The 17,413-nt window shown below is 33.6% G+C and overlaps 1 protein-coding gene across 1 annotated transcript; it reads right to left on the bottom strand.

Annotated features, from left to right (window-relative positions):
- Window positions 1-14,205: 14,205 nt before the first annotated feature.
- LOC107939971 (probable pectate lyase P59) lies at window positions 14,206-14,718 on the bottom strand. The gene has a single exon (XM_041092708.1). It carries the CDS (start codon window positions 14,716-14,718, stop codon window positions 14,206-14,208), a length of 513 nt encoding a protein of 170 aa, XP_040948642.1.
- Window positions 14,719-17,413: the final 2,695 nt, after the last annotated feature.

Raw genomic sequence — 17,413 nt, 5'->3', positions numbered from 1 at the left:
GCTGAGACCGGTATGCTCTCATGAGCTATAAATCGGTATGCTCACACGAGCTGTAGATTGGTATGCTCTCATGAGCTGTAAATCGGTATTCTCTCACGAGCCGCGGGTCGGAAAGTAGTTGCACGATGCTGCTCACACGAGCTGTGGAGTACCTGCAACACATGTAAGACCTCAACCATCAGTAGGATGTTCAGGACCAGTACCCGAATCATGTAAACCCTAATGACATGTTATTTGTATCTTGCAAATTCTTAAGGTTCAAACCAGGCTTGATAGTCTTCATACGTCGTTGAATTTCCATCATCTAATGACATGATAGATTGCATAATAACATATATATATTGATTCAATCACAATAAAATCACACAATATCATTCAATTTAATCAACATTATACAGAACTCAGTTCATACGAACTTACCTAGCTAAATTTCAGAAATACCAAAGTTTAGGGGCATTCTGGTAATTTTCCATTGTCCTCAATTTTCCACCTGATCTTGATCTAAATTAATAATTTCATTCAATATATTAATTTAGATAGTAAAAAAAATTCATTTTATGCAATTTAGTCATTTTTGAAATTTTACAAAATTACCCTTAAAGTTTTAGTTTTATTTAATTTAGTCCCTGAGCCTAAAACATGCAAATTAACCATTTTTAATGCCAAATTATAATTGCCATATATTCATGGCACCCATATCAGCCCATATTTGTAATAATTTCAAATTAAATCCTTGTACTTTTATCATTTTAACAATTTTGTCCCTAGTCGATAAATTCATCAAAAATCACTTAATAAAATACTTTTAATTATCAATCAACTTTCAAAATTCATCATATAACATAAAAAACCACAAGATTCATCGATGACAGCATTCAAAATCTTTAACAGTTTCAAAATCGAAAGTACGGGATAGCTGGACCTAGTTGCAACAATTTCTAAAACATAAAAATTATTAGAAACGAGACTAAAATGACATACCATGCAACTTTAAAGAGAGAGCCGAAAGCTCAACCCCTTCATCACTTTTCTTCTTTCTCAATTTCGGCCAAACTTCAAAAAGAGGAAGATGATATCTTTTATTTTATTTTATTACCTTTTTAATTTGTTTTAGTTTGTTTTAATTAATAAAACACACACATATATATTCATAATAAAACAAAACCAGCAACTCGCTCAAATGTAATATGGTATATTTACCATATTAGTCCATATGCTTTCACTCATTAAGCCATTTAATCAATCACATCAAATAGCAATTGACTTTTTCAACTTTTATGATTTAGTCCTTTTCGGTTAATTAACTATCGAAACGTTAAAATTTTTCAACAAAATTTAATACCACCATAATGACACTTTATAAATATTTATAAAAATATTTACAGCTTGATTTATAGAAACGAGGTCGCAATACCTCATTTTCTAAAACCACTTGACCTGAGAGTCTTACCATGTGAATTTAATAAATAGTCTATAAAACAAAAATCACTATATCAGAAACCTTTTCAAATTCACAATTAAATCGTAAATATTAAATATAATATTTATGAACTTACTCGTTAGATTTGGTGGCCTTGAAATCACTGTTTCTGACACCATTGAAAAACGGGTTGTTACAACTCTTCCCCTCTTACAAAAATTTCGTCCTCGAAATTTCTCACCTGATACAAGCCATCAAGTTGAATATTTTTGTCATCTTCTTAATGGTAATCCACTTATAAACCATTTATAACAAACCTTGACTTAGAACTCGCATCAGAACTCATAATAAAACTTGATACTATATCTGAACTTAACTAAGCAGCTATGGTGTTCCCCCGTCATCACTTATCATTAGTAGTATAACTACCGAGAAATTACCAGTAATCGTCTGTGAATCATAATCAAGAAACCCAGATTATCGAACTCTGACTGATTCTTCTGACATGTTTGTATTTGTAACTTTCAACTGGTATTTGTTCCCCTTTTCTTGGAAAGCGTCAAGCAATATCATTTTACACAAGTGCGATAGCTTCAACAATCAGGATAACTTTAACTCATAATAACGTTTCTCAATTAGAACTAATCTGATAGATATATTTCTGTATCATGTCTTTTAGAATATGAATTCTTCATTCAGATTGTCTATTTATTTACCCGTGAAGGCACAAAATTTATCCCCAGGCCTGAGGATAAACTCAAATGTGTATAACTCAATTAACTTTTTAAATGAATAACTCGCTCTGATTAAAACAACTGAGTCTATTTTATCAATCGAATAATAACATTTCAGAATAACTCTTTATTCTTGTTGTCGAGATAATCTAGATATACCGTCTATCATAATTCCCTCGGAATACCAATCAAAGATTTCTACAAACTGTATTAACTCAAACGAAACATAACATCTCGTCTTAACTCGTTTACGTAAATTGAGATTACCTGAGGAATGAGAACCAATATACAAGTTTAAGCTCAATCTTCCACCGACTACACTTTTGCCAATGTCTACCCTTCACAAAAGCTAAAAAGGAAATATAATAAAGTTATTTCAATTATTAACATCGAAGCTTTTGAACCATACCGAAGCCACAACCATCAAATAGATTAAAACCATAGTGCTATAATAAGACTGACTTCTCAACCGTATAGATAGATAATACCCCAACCATCAATAGTGCATTTCAAAATAAAAGAGAAAAATTGAATGTAGTTCCAGTAACAACCAATGCAGAAACACAACCTTTAAAAACCTGAGATCTATATCATCATGCTCCCATGATCAAACTAGAAATTATAACCGTAATAAATATAATTATCTTCGGTCAATGAATATCCTTTACAGATGAACCATGTTTGATAAACTAAATAATAAGAATGATAAAAAACTGAGATAATGAAATCCAAGATGTCAATCTATACTGAATCTCTGAGAATACAACCCATATAGAAAGATAAAGAGCTCAACGATTCCTCAGAGAAAATCCAGAAGAAAAATACCCCTTATACGCACTGGAACCAGTTGTGACAAAGACAACATAATTTGCATATATATAAAGCAGAGCAACAACCAGTAGGAATAGAATAATAGCATCATATGAGTTTTATCGTCAAATTTTCTACCAAACATAATGAAATAGAATTCCAAGGAAAGATAGAGTAATGTCGATATAAACCAACCAGCCTAATAATACTTCCATTTAACATTATGATTAGCTAGCATTTTTTATGATAAGAATCACCTCTGAAGATGAACTATTACATATACCTTTGAGAATAAATGAACATATATAATACCCAAAAGAGATCATCATAATCTACTTGACTATAATCGTTGCATTCAGATATCTTTGCAATTCAAACATTATTCCACTGACTATTATAGTCTTCATTAATCCCACATTATCCCATTCACTAAAGAAACCAATTCAGAATAAATTCCTGTTAATAACCAATTCAGAATAAATTTCGGTTAATACATTCTTTAGATACCATACTTGAATAGGTTGATTACCTGACAATAACCTCTTTTTCAATAGCGACATTGCATATCTTGAGTGATCTTTAGAAAAATCTAATATCTCTTCTAGGACTCTCTTTATTTGCTAACTCATTCTCGGCTCTGACCGCATTATTATTCATTCATCCACTGAACTCTTTGATTTTACACTTGTGAGCTTAATCAAGATAAATCTTGTGAATTCTATTGTATAAAACTATATAGGTGAGGGGGTGAAGGTTGTAAAGCATCTAAATTTGACTCTCATATATACACATATAACATAACATTTATCATCAACATACATTATAAATCATTTATTTCTACATTTATGAGTCTCTACTCATCATAAGAAAATTTTTTATCAGATACTTGAGTATCACTTTCAGCATTATCAGAATTAGCTCGGTCAGAAAACATCTCTGTCTATAAGTAAAACAAATCTCATTAGAGTCAGGAGATATCACATTATCATAGGTTATATAATGACATGTATTTCTAGACTTTACACATGCTACGTTCAGTCTAAGAACTGACTAAACTGTAACTCTAATACCACTAAATGTAACACCCCTAACCGCATCTATTGCCGAAATAGGGTTACAGAGCATTACTGGAGTTTACGCTTCAAAATTATCAAAAAATTTAAAACCTTTAATTCATATAATCAACTATAGCCAAAACCAATCAATAACATATGTATTGTCCATTATGCGAGCCCTCGAGGCTCTAAAACCACATTAGAAACAAATCGAGACTAAGTTTGAAACATATAGCATTTTTCAAAAAAGATGAAAATTTACAAACTGCAGAGGTCACACGGACACTCCCGTGTCTTACACCGTGGGACATTCGAAGTAAAGACATACTATCGTGTCCCAACCCGTGTCTGAGCCTATGTAACTTTTTGACTTGGGTTACATGGCCAAGCCACATGCTCATGTGCCAGGCCATGTAACTCTTGAAATACTACCTTTAAAAACCTACAGGGGACACACGGCTGTGTCAGCTTGTCGTGTGTCAAACACGACTGAGACACACACCCGTGTCTCTGACCGTGTGGATGAAAAATAGGCTATTTTCAAGCCATTTTTCTCACCCACTCATGCACACACCAATAACCAATTTACCACATGTAATCAAGCATCCCAATGTACACCAAACCATACAACAACAAGCTATCCAAATAGGTACATATTCATACACCCAATATGCCGAAAAGGCACCTCAATCATAACAATTAAATATGTACCATTACATATTCAGATTAACGTAAATGTTCCACTAACTTTTGATTAAGCTTGCATCAACAACAAACCGTTTACTTTACCTAATAAAACATAACAAATATATGATTCAATAATTTATAGCAAAGATCACATATGTCATTTATAGCAAATGTACCAAATTACCATATTCACACCAACCACAAAACATTTATAATATGCTTAAGTAATCAATCATTCTAACTTAAAATTTTTTTAGCATAATCACAACCAAGATTCCATAACACAAGCCAAACCGTATGGCTATTTCAACAACCAAAACACATAGGCCAAACATTAGACAAAAATGCCTATACATGCCATTATAACCAAGATCATAACATCCGAAAGTGTCGATAAAGCTGATAGATAGTGTGATGGATCTCCGATAGATATTGTGTTTCGTTTGCCTGGTTTTCTTGGATTTCTGGCAGGGTTTTAATCCTGCCTTATTTGGTTGTTTGGGGTGTTGGTTGTTTTGCGGGCTTGTTGGATTTTCTAGCTACTGTACGGGTGTTCAACCTCTTGTTTTGGGTCCTGTCTTTTTTCTTCTTGGTGCACTCGGTGTGGCCAGTTTATTTGTGGTTTTCTTCAATCTTTTGGAGTAGTTCTTTCTCAAAGGGTGAAGTAGTGTGGTTGAGGGTTTCTTCGTGCTATGAAGTTTTTTTGTTGGAATTTTCGCGGTTTGGGGAACCCCACGACTATTAGGGAACTAAAGCAAATCCTTGTTCCTAACAACCCCGACCTTATATTCCTGTGTGAGACTAAAATGAACGCTATTGATTTCCAAAGGGTTCAAACAAGGTGTAGGGTGTAGAATGGGATTGTTGTAAACTCCGAGGGCCGCAGTGGGGGTCTTGCGATGATGTGTAAGAATGAGGTGGACTTCACCATTCAAAGTTACTCAGAGCATCATATAGATTCTATTGTTAAGCTGGGAAGTAACAGCAATATTCGGGTCACTGGATATTATGGGCATGTAAACCTTAATGAAATGAGTAGTTCTTGGGATATGCTTCGTAGATTGGGAACTTCGGTCAAGGTGGAGTTGGTTGTGGCTGAGGATTTCAATGCTATGCTGAATGACGTTGAAAAGGAGTTGGGTGGGCATAGATTGTGATGGCGCACATCAAGGACTTCAGAGATATTTTGGATAATTTGGCTCTAGTGGATATTAAGCCAGATCGTGGGTGGTTCACCTGGGTCAACAACAGGGGTGGGGACAGGTTGATCAAGGAGTGACTGGACAGATTTCTTACGTCAATTTTTATGGTAAAGAAATACCCTTTATTGCAACTAGTGTCGTGAGGCAAACACAGTCTGATCATGATGCTATTTTATTCGATTTGTGTGGTCGTAAACCTAATTGCCGTCCCATTGACAATAGGTTGTGTTTTCGCTATGAGGATTGCTGGATGATGGAAAGGGATGTTAAGAGTAGCATTAATAATGCATGGATGAAGGATGTGAGTAACATCGGTGACAAGCTGGATAGGGTTTGTGAGTTCCTTGGCCCTTGGCAGCAGAATAAATATTGGAAAATAAAGAGAGATATTCACAAGCTGGAGGAAAATATTAATAGAATCATTGAGTTGTCCAGTAGGGGGATAGTGCGTAGAAACTAAAGGAGTCGCAGTGTAAGTTTGATTATCTCTATGTGAGGGGGGAGAAATATTGGGCACAAAGATCGCGGGCCCAATGGCTTAAGGATGGTGACAGGAACACCAAGTACTTTCATGCCAAAGCCATAGGCCATTTAAAAAAGAATAGTATTGAAAAGCTTAAAGATGGGAACGAAAATTGGGACACAAATAGCAAGGATATTTGTAGTGTTGCTAAATACTATTTCTGGAATCTCTTTTGGTTTAATGGCAATGGTATCACCCATCAAGATATGAGCTATATTAGTGAGTGTATTACCAGGGAGAATAATGAGTGGCTTATGAGGGAGTCTACTGAGTATGAAGTTCTACAAACAATTAAATAGATGGACCCCCATAAAGCTCCAGGAGTCGATGGTCTCTTTGGAAGCTTTTTTAAGCAGCATTGGGACATTGTGGGAATTGATACCACTCGGTTTTGTTTGGATGTGATTAATGGACAGGAGAACATTTCTTCACTCAAAGAAAATATTATTATTTTAATTTTTAAAATTAAGGACCCTTGCGATATTACTAATTTTAGCCCTATTAGTTTGTGTAGGTATATCTACAAAATTATTGCTAAGGTGTTGGCTAACTAGTTAAAAGCTATCCTTCTTGATTGTATAAGTCAAAATCAAAGCACCTTTGTCCCAGAGCGAATGATTCATGACAACATCTTAATCGCACACAAACTTATTCACTACCTTCAAAGCTCTAGAAATGTCCCTAATAAAGGATGTGTCATCAAGCTTGACATGAGTAAAGCGTACGATCATGTGGAGTGGAACTTCATCGAGGCGGTCATGTGGAAGATGGGATTTGACAAATAATGGACCAACTAAATTATGGGTTGTGTTCGCTCTGTTAAGTATTTGGTTAAGTGTAATAATATTTTATCAAATACTATTTTTCCCGAGAGGGGTCTCCATCAAGAGGATCCTCTCTCTCCGTATTTGTTTTTATTCTGCATGAAAGCATTCTCGAGGATGCTTATTCATGCTCAAAACAATAATGTGTTAAGAGGTATTCATGCTAGTAGAAATGGTTTGAGGATCAATTATTTATTATTTGCCGATGATGCACTCCTATTTGTCCGTAACAAAAAGAGTGATGTTGATTGTTTTATTAACATTCTTAGGAATTTTGCCTCTGCATCTGGTCAAGAAATAAATTTTGAAAAATCAATGGTTCTGTTTAGCCCTAATACCCCGAGGGATCAAAGAAGATTTTTTTGGTGACCTCTTTGGAATGAAGGTTGTGGAGAAGTTGGACAAATACTTGGGCCTGCAACTTCCTATAGGTAAAGAGAAAAAAAGAAGCTTTCATTGATGGTACTAATAGATTTTAATTCAGGGTTAACGGCTGGATAAAAAGATTACTTTCATATGGAGGCAAAGAGGTCTTTATTAAGGTGGTGTTACAATCCATTCCAACATACGCGTTGTCTATTAAAGATCTTCAAACCAAGATTAGCATAACTTGGTCATCAGGGAAGGAAAAAGGAAAATTTTGGTCGATGCTCCATTGGAAAACTTTGTGCCAGCCAAAATGGATTGGGGGTATTGGTTTACGGGATATGCGACTTTTCAACATTTTACTCCTAGGTCATCGAGTCTGGAGACTCATCAACAATAAGGAAACTCTTTGTTTTAAAGTTCTGTCATCCAAATATTTTCCTGACGATAATATTTTTAACACTAAAAGAATAGATAAAGCTTCTTTCACTTGGTCGAGTATAGCAAGTGCTGCGGAGACTTTGAAAAATGGGTTCAGCTGGTAAGTTCACAACAGAGACTGTATTAATATTCGGGTTGATAACTGGGGTATGGAAGACTTATGTGGTGGCACTCTTAACCCAAATTTGCTTAACCCAGATGTCAACAACGTTAGAGATCTTTGGGTGGCGAACAAAAGAAGATAGGATTTTGATAAAGTCTATTTGATGTACGGGAAAGATTGGGGTGAAATAATTTGCAATCTTCCCATATAGAATGAGAGCCAAAGAGATAAAATAGTGTGATTTCATAACTCTCATGGCTGTTTCACTTTGAAATCGGCCTACTCGTGGCTTTTGTTGAAAAGAGATGGGACTCGACTTGCACAGGTTCTACGGAAGACCTTTTGGAAGCTTGACACTTTACCTAAAATCTAGATGTTCGCTTGGAGGGTTGGTCACGAGCTTCTCTGTACGAATGTCAAAATTGCGTCCATCAAAAATGATTTTAACCAAGGTTGCCCTAGATGTGGAGCTGCTGCTTAAACTCTCATACATGTTCTTAGAGACTGTACCACTTCTCGTGAAGTTCTTTCCATAGGTGGTTGGGATATGAGCATTACGTCGAAGTAGTATAATAGTTGCATTGGTTGGATTGAAAATGTGATGAGAATCCTTGATAAAAGAGTTATGCCCGATTCGTTGACTACTTTATGGAACTGCTGGAACAGTAGGAACAATCTCATTTTCAAAGGCAAAGAAGACAAAGCGCAGACCATTTGGGATAGGGCCAACAATCTCGGCAAAGAGTTCCTCATTTGCAATCTATTTAGGGAACCACTGGTCTCACCTAATAGTGCGGCTAAGAAATGGGAAAAAACCTCCTAAGGGATTTGTAAAAATCAATTTCGATGCCACTGTAGGGGTTAATAGAATAGGGTACAGGGCGATTGTAAAGGAAGACGATGGTTTCATTTTGGATGGTAGGGGGCTTTATTGAAACAAGAGTGTCAGTGCAAGAAGCTGAATGCAGGGCGTTTGAAAAGAGTATACAACTAGCGGTTAAGATGAACATTAAAGGGGATGTGATTTTTGAAGCAGATCACACAGGCCTTGTCAACAAACTGAGAAATAATGGTATGGATATTACCATCATTGGCGCACGCATAAAAAAATGTATAGCTGCTTTCAACAATTTTAATTCGGCCAAATTAATTTGGTCAAACAGGTCTTGTAATAATGTGGCAGATTTAATTTGTACTAAAATGTGTAGTGAAGGAAAAACATGGTTTTTTTATATGGATTATCCTAAGGAATTCCATAATGATATAATTAGTGATGTTACTTAATAAAATGTGTTGACCTTTGCAGTATTTTTTTGTTAAGAAGAAAAAATTAGATCAATATGGCATTTTTGCATTCAACCAATACGCCCAAAAGGCACCTCAAACATAAATCTTAAATTCAACCTAAACACATACATGTTTTTGCATAAATCAATATACACAGCCACAGATCATCATGTCAAGACACAGCACAATTTACCATATTAACCACAACCAACAAGACATCAATAATACCTTAAGTACCTCAAATCCAAGGCAACATTTCATGCCATAATCATCAACCAACATGACATATACATGTCAAACTCATCAATTAACATTAGACATAATCCATATATACATTCCATTATAACCACGACTAAAACATCAAAATCTACCGATAAGTTCAATGGATAGTGTGATGGATCTCTGACTAGCTTCTAACCCGATCGAGCTTTCGATAATCTATAAAGTAAAGGAAAATAACTACGTAACCAATGTATGGTTAGTAAGTTCGTATAAAATTTAAGCATAATATTCCATTTCGATTATAAACTTTATAGAAAAAACATAAATCTATGCCAATGCCAGAAGATTCATAAATCGATATGATCATCAACTCCCAAATGAGTAAGTTCGTTAATGTTACATACATTTATTATTCATAACATGATAGGATTTTATGAGACTTAATAGATAATCATCAAATTTTTTATAAAATTATACACTTTTCAATCTACTTTCTTTTCATTCTACTCCCAATGCTTATTATAAACCTAAACAACATTGTCAATTCTCGACTTAGTGTATCTACCCATGATATAGGTATTTTCGTCCATATCATACGTAAATTTCTCACATATAATACATCATTCAACTCATTACTCCCTTTTCTTCAAATTTCATTTCAACTATGAATTTACCATTTCATTACCTTTCCTCACCCATTTCATATGCATAACACACAAGTTTTAAGCATAACATCAACCATGACTACAAGCTAGTGCATTTAAACAGGGGTATTTTGGTAATTTTCTATTCTCCTTGATTTTTCACTCGATCTTTATCTAAATTAATAATTTTATTCAATCTATTAATTTAGACAGTAAAACAATGTATTTTGTGCAATTTATTTAATTTTTAGATTTTTACAAAATTGCCCCTAACATGTTACTTTTATTCAATTTAGTCCTTGAGCCTAAAACCTGAAAATTAACCATTTTTAATGCCAATTCACATCAGCTGAATATTCATGGTACACAAAAACCCACATTTGCAATAATTTTACATCAAATCCTTGCACTTTTACTATTTTATTAATTTAGTCCTTAATCGAAAAATTCATCAAAATCAATTAACAAAATACTTTTAAATATCAACCAACATCTCAAATTCATCAGTTAATAACTAAAATCACATATATTCATCAATGGCAACATTCACAATCTTTAACAATTTCAAAATCGAAGGTACAGATTAGCTGGACCTAGTTGCAACGATTTAAAAAACATAAAAATTAATGAAAACGGGGCCAAAATGACATAACATGCAAAGCTTCAACCATGGTCCAACCTCAAAGCCTTTAACAATGGCTTTTTTCTCCCCAAATTCAGTGGAAGAAGAATTAGAAAAGATGATAGCTTAAATTTTAATTTAATTTAATTTATCAAATTATCGTTTTAACCTTGGTTAATAGTTAAATAAAACATCAAATTCATGTCCATTTTTGTCCACTAACTCCTTAAATGGTTTAATTACCATTTAAGTCCCTTTTCCTTTCAACAAACCATTTAATCACTTAAATTAAATAGTGATCAAACTTTACATCTTTTACGATTTTGTCCTTTTTAATTAATTAACTATCGAAACATTAAAATTTTTAAACAAAACTTAACTACCACTTTAATGACACTCTTTAAATTTTTATAAAAATATTTACAGCTCAATTTATAGAAACGAGGTCCTGATACCTCATTTTCTAAAACCACTTGACTTTAGGATCTTACCACTTAAACTTAATAAATCACTTAAATAACATAAATTATCAAATTAAAAAACATTTTAAAACGATTTTTGATTCATAAATATTAAATAATTATATTTACGAGCTTACTCGTCAGATTTGGTGGCACCGAAACCACTATTTTTGACTCTACTGAAAAACAGGCTGTTAAAACACCATCATCATGTTGCAATTTATACTACATAGGGGTTCATTAAAATGACCAAATTTTTAGAACACACTTGGCTACTAGTGTTTCGAGTGCCTAAAAAATGTTTGATTTTCTTTTTCTTTTTTTTTTGGATAGAAACAGTTGAGGTTTTTCTTGCATTTTTACGCCATTCTGAACGTTTAAATTCAGAAATTAGGAAAAAATTCTCTAATTCTTCTCCAATCCCTCTAGTCATTTCGAGATGAAATCTCTTTGCTTTCAATTTCAATATTTTAATCCTTCCACTTGGCTTATGTAAAAAAATAAAAGTTTAATTGGTAAGACAGTTTATTGATTTCTCTTAAATCTGAATATGTGATATGAATTGGACTTTAATTTTTTAATTGGACCTTTGAATATAAAAGTACTAGGTATTCAAATTTAAGTAATTTTGTTAGTAGTGTTTTCAATTAGATTTTTGTAAAAAAATATTAAATTGAATAAGTAAAGCAGTAAATTCATGTAATTTTAAAAATAAAAGGATGAAAATTTAAAAGTCTAAAAGAGTATAGAAATTTGAGGCAAAATTGAACCTTTATGGTGATTTTTAATGTATATTTCATTATCTTTACAATCTAGACAAACTTTTATTTAAGTCTTTAACAAATTCGTGACACAAGTCAATCAAGCACTGACTCTATTACGGAAATCAAAAATACTTTCCTTTCGTATTTAAAATAAGTTCTATTATTCAAGGCTATTTTATTTTTTATTTAAAAAAATATAAAATATGCTTTTGAAGGGATTTGAACCCACATCAATTATTATGTTAGTAAAACCTTAAATTTAACACTCTACCAAAACATTGATTTTCTTTTATGAATTTAAATTTTGTTACGCATACTTTATTACCTCCATCAATTATAAATATCTATACGATTATTTAAGCCCTTGACTAAGTTGATACCATTCGTCAGCTGAGATCAAATCAAAACATAGATGCCAAATTATTACTCCTATGTACTCTATAATGGTGAAAACAATGTCATCTGTGGGAGCTCAAACCTATGAAGTGAACTTCTTTAAAGAAATATTTTAACAGTATTAGGGGCCTTGGACGGATCCTTGACCCATGCTGAGCCTTAAAGAAATCAAACTCATACACCACCTTAAATGTATACATGATCCCTGCATTATAAATGTTGTAGTAAAGAATCAATTTAGTTCTCGGTGATGCAAGAACACTGGGAGGAATAGCCATTTCCATTGCATCAATAAGAATATTACTATATGAATAACACTCATGATTCTTCTTTCTTTCTTTTCTGGATTTGATGTGTTTTGAAAAATGACCAAGTACCCGAATATGTAAGTTGGGACATACAAAATTTGTAGAAACTAAATGGTCTCAAGATTGTTAAAAGTTTTACTTAATTATACAAATTTAATTCTAGCCAAATATGTAATTTCATTAATTTTCATACCTATTATGAAATGATTGGTTACACATGCTGAATTATAAACTTACTTAAAACTAAAGGTTTCCACAAATCCAAGAAAACCTTGCAATAGAATATATATTAGATATGTTAGATTAATGTACTTGATTGAGTTGGTGTCCATACCAACTTAAGATTGTTGACAACACCATGATAATCAGCGTTATTATTGTTAATTTGTTTCAAACCACACATTTCATTATTTTTTCTATGTTTTTTTCAAACACACATTTATGTTCTAAATTTATGATTTCCACAGATATGTGTGTGAAAAAAATTGTAATTATCTACTAGGAGGAGAGAAGAAGAGAATAGGGTGGAATCGCATAAAAGAAAATTTACTAACAGTTATTCACAAAAAATCCCGAATGTACTACGCTGGGTATCAAATGTTGTAAGTAAAAAAGGGAGGATAGATGCATATAAAAATAATGTTTTTAGCAAGGATGGCCGGCATACTTCATGAGTTCAGGGACCAATTGATTGGGTTTAAAATGAATCATTTTGTTGGCACCAAATTGCTTGCTGGTACTCGAATTACCGGATGGAGTAAGAAAGCCACCGTTCTCGAAGTGGTCACCATTTGATACCTAGTTCAAATTCTTCCACTTTGTCGGTTTTAAGAGGCCTCTACAGGTCACCTCCTTGGCTGCGAAGGTGCCTGGTGCGGAATACCTGTTGCCCTGGCTGATAATTGTAGGGTGGCTGATGCTGGTGATGGCATACAAGAACCATTAATTGTAGCCATTGTTGACTACATGAATAAAACGAAATTGGCACCTAGGCATCCTCTCTACTAATCCTTTACCAAAGTGGTTCAAAGCAACAGTGACCTGCATCTTCTCGTCGACATTGTAGGAGTTACTTGCTCCAAACATCACCTGTAATTTTTTCATTTCAATTATTTTATTGTGTCACCCAATCAATTCCTCATCATGCCTAGTTTAAAATAGAAAAGAAAGTAAGATTACATAGTTTTGGTTACTGAAGTGGCAGTTAGAAATGGTAACAGTAGTGGAACCTTGAAGGACATCGATAAGACCATCGGCGTAATGGTGAAGGGAAAGATGATCAAGCCAAATGTTGGTTGCTCTTGAAAAGAAAGATCCTATCTACGTCGCTGGCACTTCATAACCCAAGGTGTTTTTCACCATCCTTTATCTTGCCACCCTTAGCGGGAATAATCTGATGGATATAGAGGCCATGGATAATGACGTTCTTCACAAATTGGACAGTAATACTAGCAGCATTACAAATTTCCATATTGGTTCCCCTCACATCAACGCTCTTGTCACTTGTAACAATGAGCTCCTGTTCCAGCTTGATGGTCATGTACTTTTTGAAAGTGATCCAAAGTGGTCCGGTTTGGGTGACAGCATGACGTAGTGTTCCAGGCTTGCAGTCAGCATCATTATCAATAGGGTCAGTGGCCACGTAAAACTCACCACCCTTTTCACCAGTAGTACCACGAGCAAATCCAGGGGCACAATTGACCAAATTCTTTCTGTTCTTTTCCCAGTCAGAATCACATCGCCAGTAACTATCAACGGGGTTGGTAACCTCATAAGGACCCTTTTTTTTATTTTGCCAACACACTTTTGGTGATAAAAAACTCGAGCATGGTCCTAGAGAAGTGATCATTGTAATGACGGACCACCTTCTCTGGGTTGGGCTGATAGGCCTTGTAGAGGTTTTCAATAGCTACCAATTCTCGTGCCCTTCAGTACTCGTCATATTCAGCGATGTGAGCTTCTATGGTTGGGATTACGACAATAAATAACAATAGGAAAAAAGCTATAACTATAACTAGAAATACCCAAAGTGGTTATTATTTTTACTATCAAATCCTAACTCTTGGAAACAGCTGCTTGAATGCAAATAGGACCCTGATAGGATAGGAGAGACAAGCTACGACACCAAAAAGTGGAACTCGGGCTTGATGTGCTTGGAACACCACCATCATGTCACTATTTATACTACACCGGGATTCATTAAAATTACCAAATTTACAGAGGACACTTGGCTACTAGTGTTTTGAGTGCCTAAAAAATGTTTGGATTTTCTTTTCTTTTTTTTTTTGGATAGAAACAGTTGAGGTTTTTCTTGCATTTTTACGCCATTCTGAACGTCTAATTTCAGAAATTAGGAAAAAAATTCTCTAATTCTTCTCCAATCCCTCTACTCTTCAACATTTCGAGATGAAATCCCTTTGCTTTCAATTTCAAGATATTAGATCTTGCAGTTGGCTGATTTAAAAAATAAAAGTTGAATTGGTAAGGCAATTTATTAATTTCTCTTAAATTTGAAAATGTGATATGAATTGGACATTAATTTTTTAATTGGACCTTTGAATATAAAAGTACTAGGTATTCAAATTTAAGTAATTTTGTTAGTAGTGTTATCAATTAGATTTTTTTTAAAAATTATATTAAATTGAATAAGTAAAGCGGCAAATTCATTGAATTTTAAAAATAGAAGGATGAAATTTTAAAAGTCTAACAGAGTATAGAGATTCAAGGCAAAATTGAACCTTTGTAGTGATTTTTAATGCATATTTCATGATCATTATAATCTATACTAACATTTTTTGTAGTCCTTAACTAATTCGATGACATGAGTCAATCTAGCCTCGACTCTATTACGAAAACCAGAAATACTTTCCTTTCGTATTTAAAATAAGTTATATTATTCAAGGCTCTTTTAGTTTTTTTATTTTTTAAAAATATAAAATATGCTTTTGAAGGGATTTGAACCCACATCAATAATTATGTTAGTAAAACCTTAAATTTAACACTCTACCAAAACATTGATTTTCTTTTATGAATTTTAATTTTGTTAAGCATACTTTATTACCTCTATAAATTATAAATATCTATACGATTACTTAAGCCCTTGACTATATTGATACCACGTTTGAACTGAGGATCAACTCAAAACATAGATGCCAAATTATTAATCCTGTGTACTCTCGACTTTACAAGTTTTTTTGCTTTAGTATTTGACTCTATACTGGTAAAAGCAATGTCATTTGTGGGAGCTCAAACCTATCAAGTGAACTTCTTTAAAGAAATATTTTAATAGTATTAGGGGCCTTGGACGGATCCCCGACCCACGCTGTTCCTTAAAGAAATCAAACTCATACACCACCTTCAATGTATACTTGATCCCTACATTATAAATGTTGTAAAAAATCAATTTAGCTCATGGTGATGCAAGAACATCTGGAGGAATCGTTATTGCCATTGCATCAATAGGAATATTACTATATGAAGAACACTCATGATTCTTCATTCTTTCTTTTCTAGATTTGATGTGTTTTGAAATATGACCGAGTAACCGAATATGTAAGTTGGCACTTACAAAATTTATAAAAACTAAATGGTCTCAAGTTATTTAAAAGTTTTAGTTAATTACACAACTTTAATTCTAGGCAAATAAGTAATTTCATTAATTTCATACTTTCCATGAAATGATTGGTGACACATGGAAAATTCTAAACTCACTTAAATTTAAAGGTTAGCACAAATCCAAGAAAACCTTGCAATAGAATATATATATTTGATATGTTAGATTAATGTAATTGGTTAAGTTGGTGTCCACACCAACTTAAGATTGATAAAAACACCATGATAATCAGTGTTATTATGGTTAATTTATTTTAAACCACACATTTCATTATTTATTATCTGTTATTTTCAAACACACATTTATGTTCTAAATTTATGATTTCTACAGATACGCTTATGAAAAAATTGTAATTATCTATTAGGAAAAGAGAAGAAGAGAATAAGGTTGATTCACCTAAAAGAAAATTCATTGGTAATCATTCACAAAAAATCAAAAATGTACTATGCTTGGGTATCAAATGTTGTACGTGAAAAAGACACATGCATATAAAAATAATGTATTTCGTAAGGACGGCATATTGTGCAGCTGAGTGGTCCGACATACTTTGTGAGTTTGGGGACTATTTGAACAGGCTTGAAAGTCATCATTTTGTCGGCACCAAATTGGCTGCTGGCACTCAAATTACCGGATAGGTTAAAAATGGGATCGTTTTTGAAATGGTCACCTTGTGATACCTAGTTCCAATTCTTCCATTGTGCCGGTTTTAAGAGGCCCCTACAGGTCACCTCCTTAGTCGCAAAGGTGCCTGGTGCGGAATACCTGTTTCCCTGGCTGGTAATTGTAGGGTGGCTGGTGCCACCAATGGCATACAAAAACCAATGATTGTAGTGATTGTTGATGACATGAATAAAACCAAATCGGCACCTAGGCATCCTCTCTACCTATCCTTTACCAAAGTGGTTCAAAGCAATAGTGACTTGCATCTTCT

The sequence above is a fragment of the Gossypium hirsutum genome, chromosome D05 (genome assembly GCF_007990345.1).
Source record: "Gossypium hirsutum isolate 1008001.06 chromosome D05, Gossypium_hirsutum_v2.1, whole genome shotgun sequence".
In the NCBI taxonomy this organism is placed as follows: Eukaryota; Viridiplantae; Streptophyta; class Magnoliopsida; order Malvales; family Malvaceae; genus Gossypium; species Gossypium hirsutum.
This window is presented reverse-complemented; position numbering and strand designations above follow the sequence as displayed.

Excerpts from the sequence above, each read along its gene's own strand:
- LOC107939971 (XM_041092708.1), bottom strand. The coding sequence starts at position 14,718 with ATGATCACTTCTCTAGGACCATGCTCGAGTTTTTTATCACCAAAAGTG.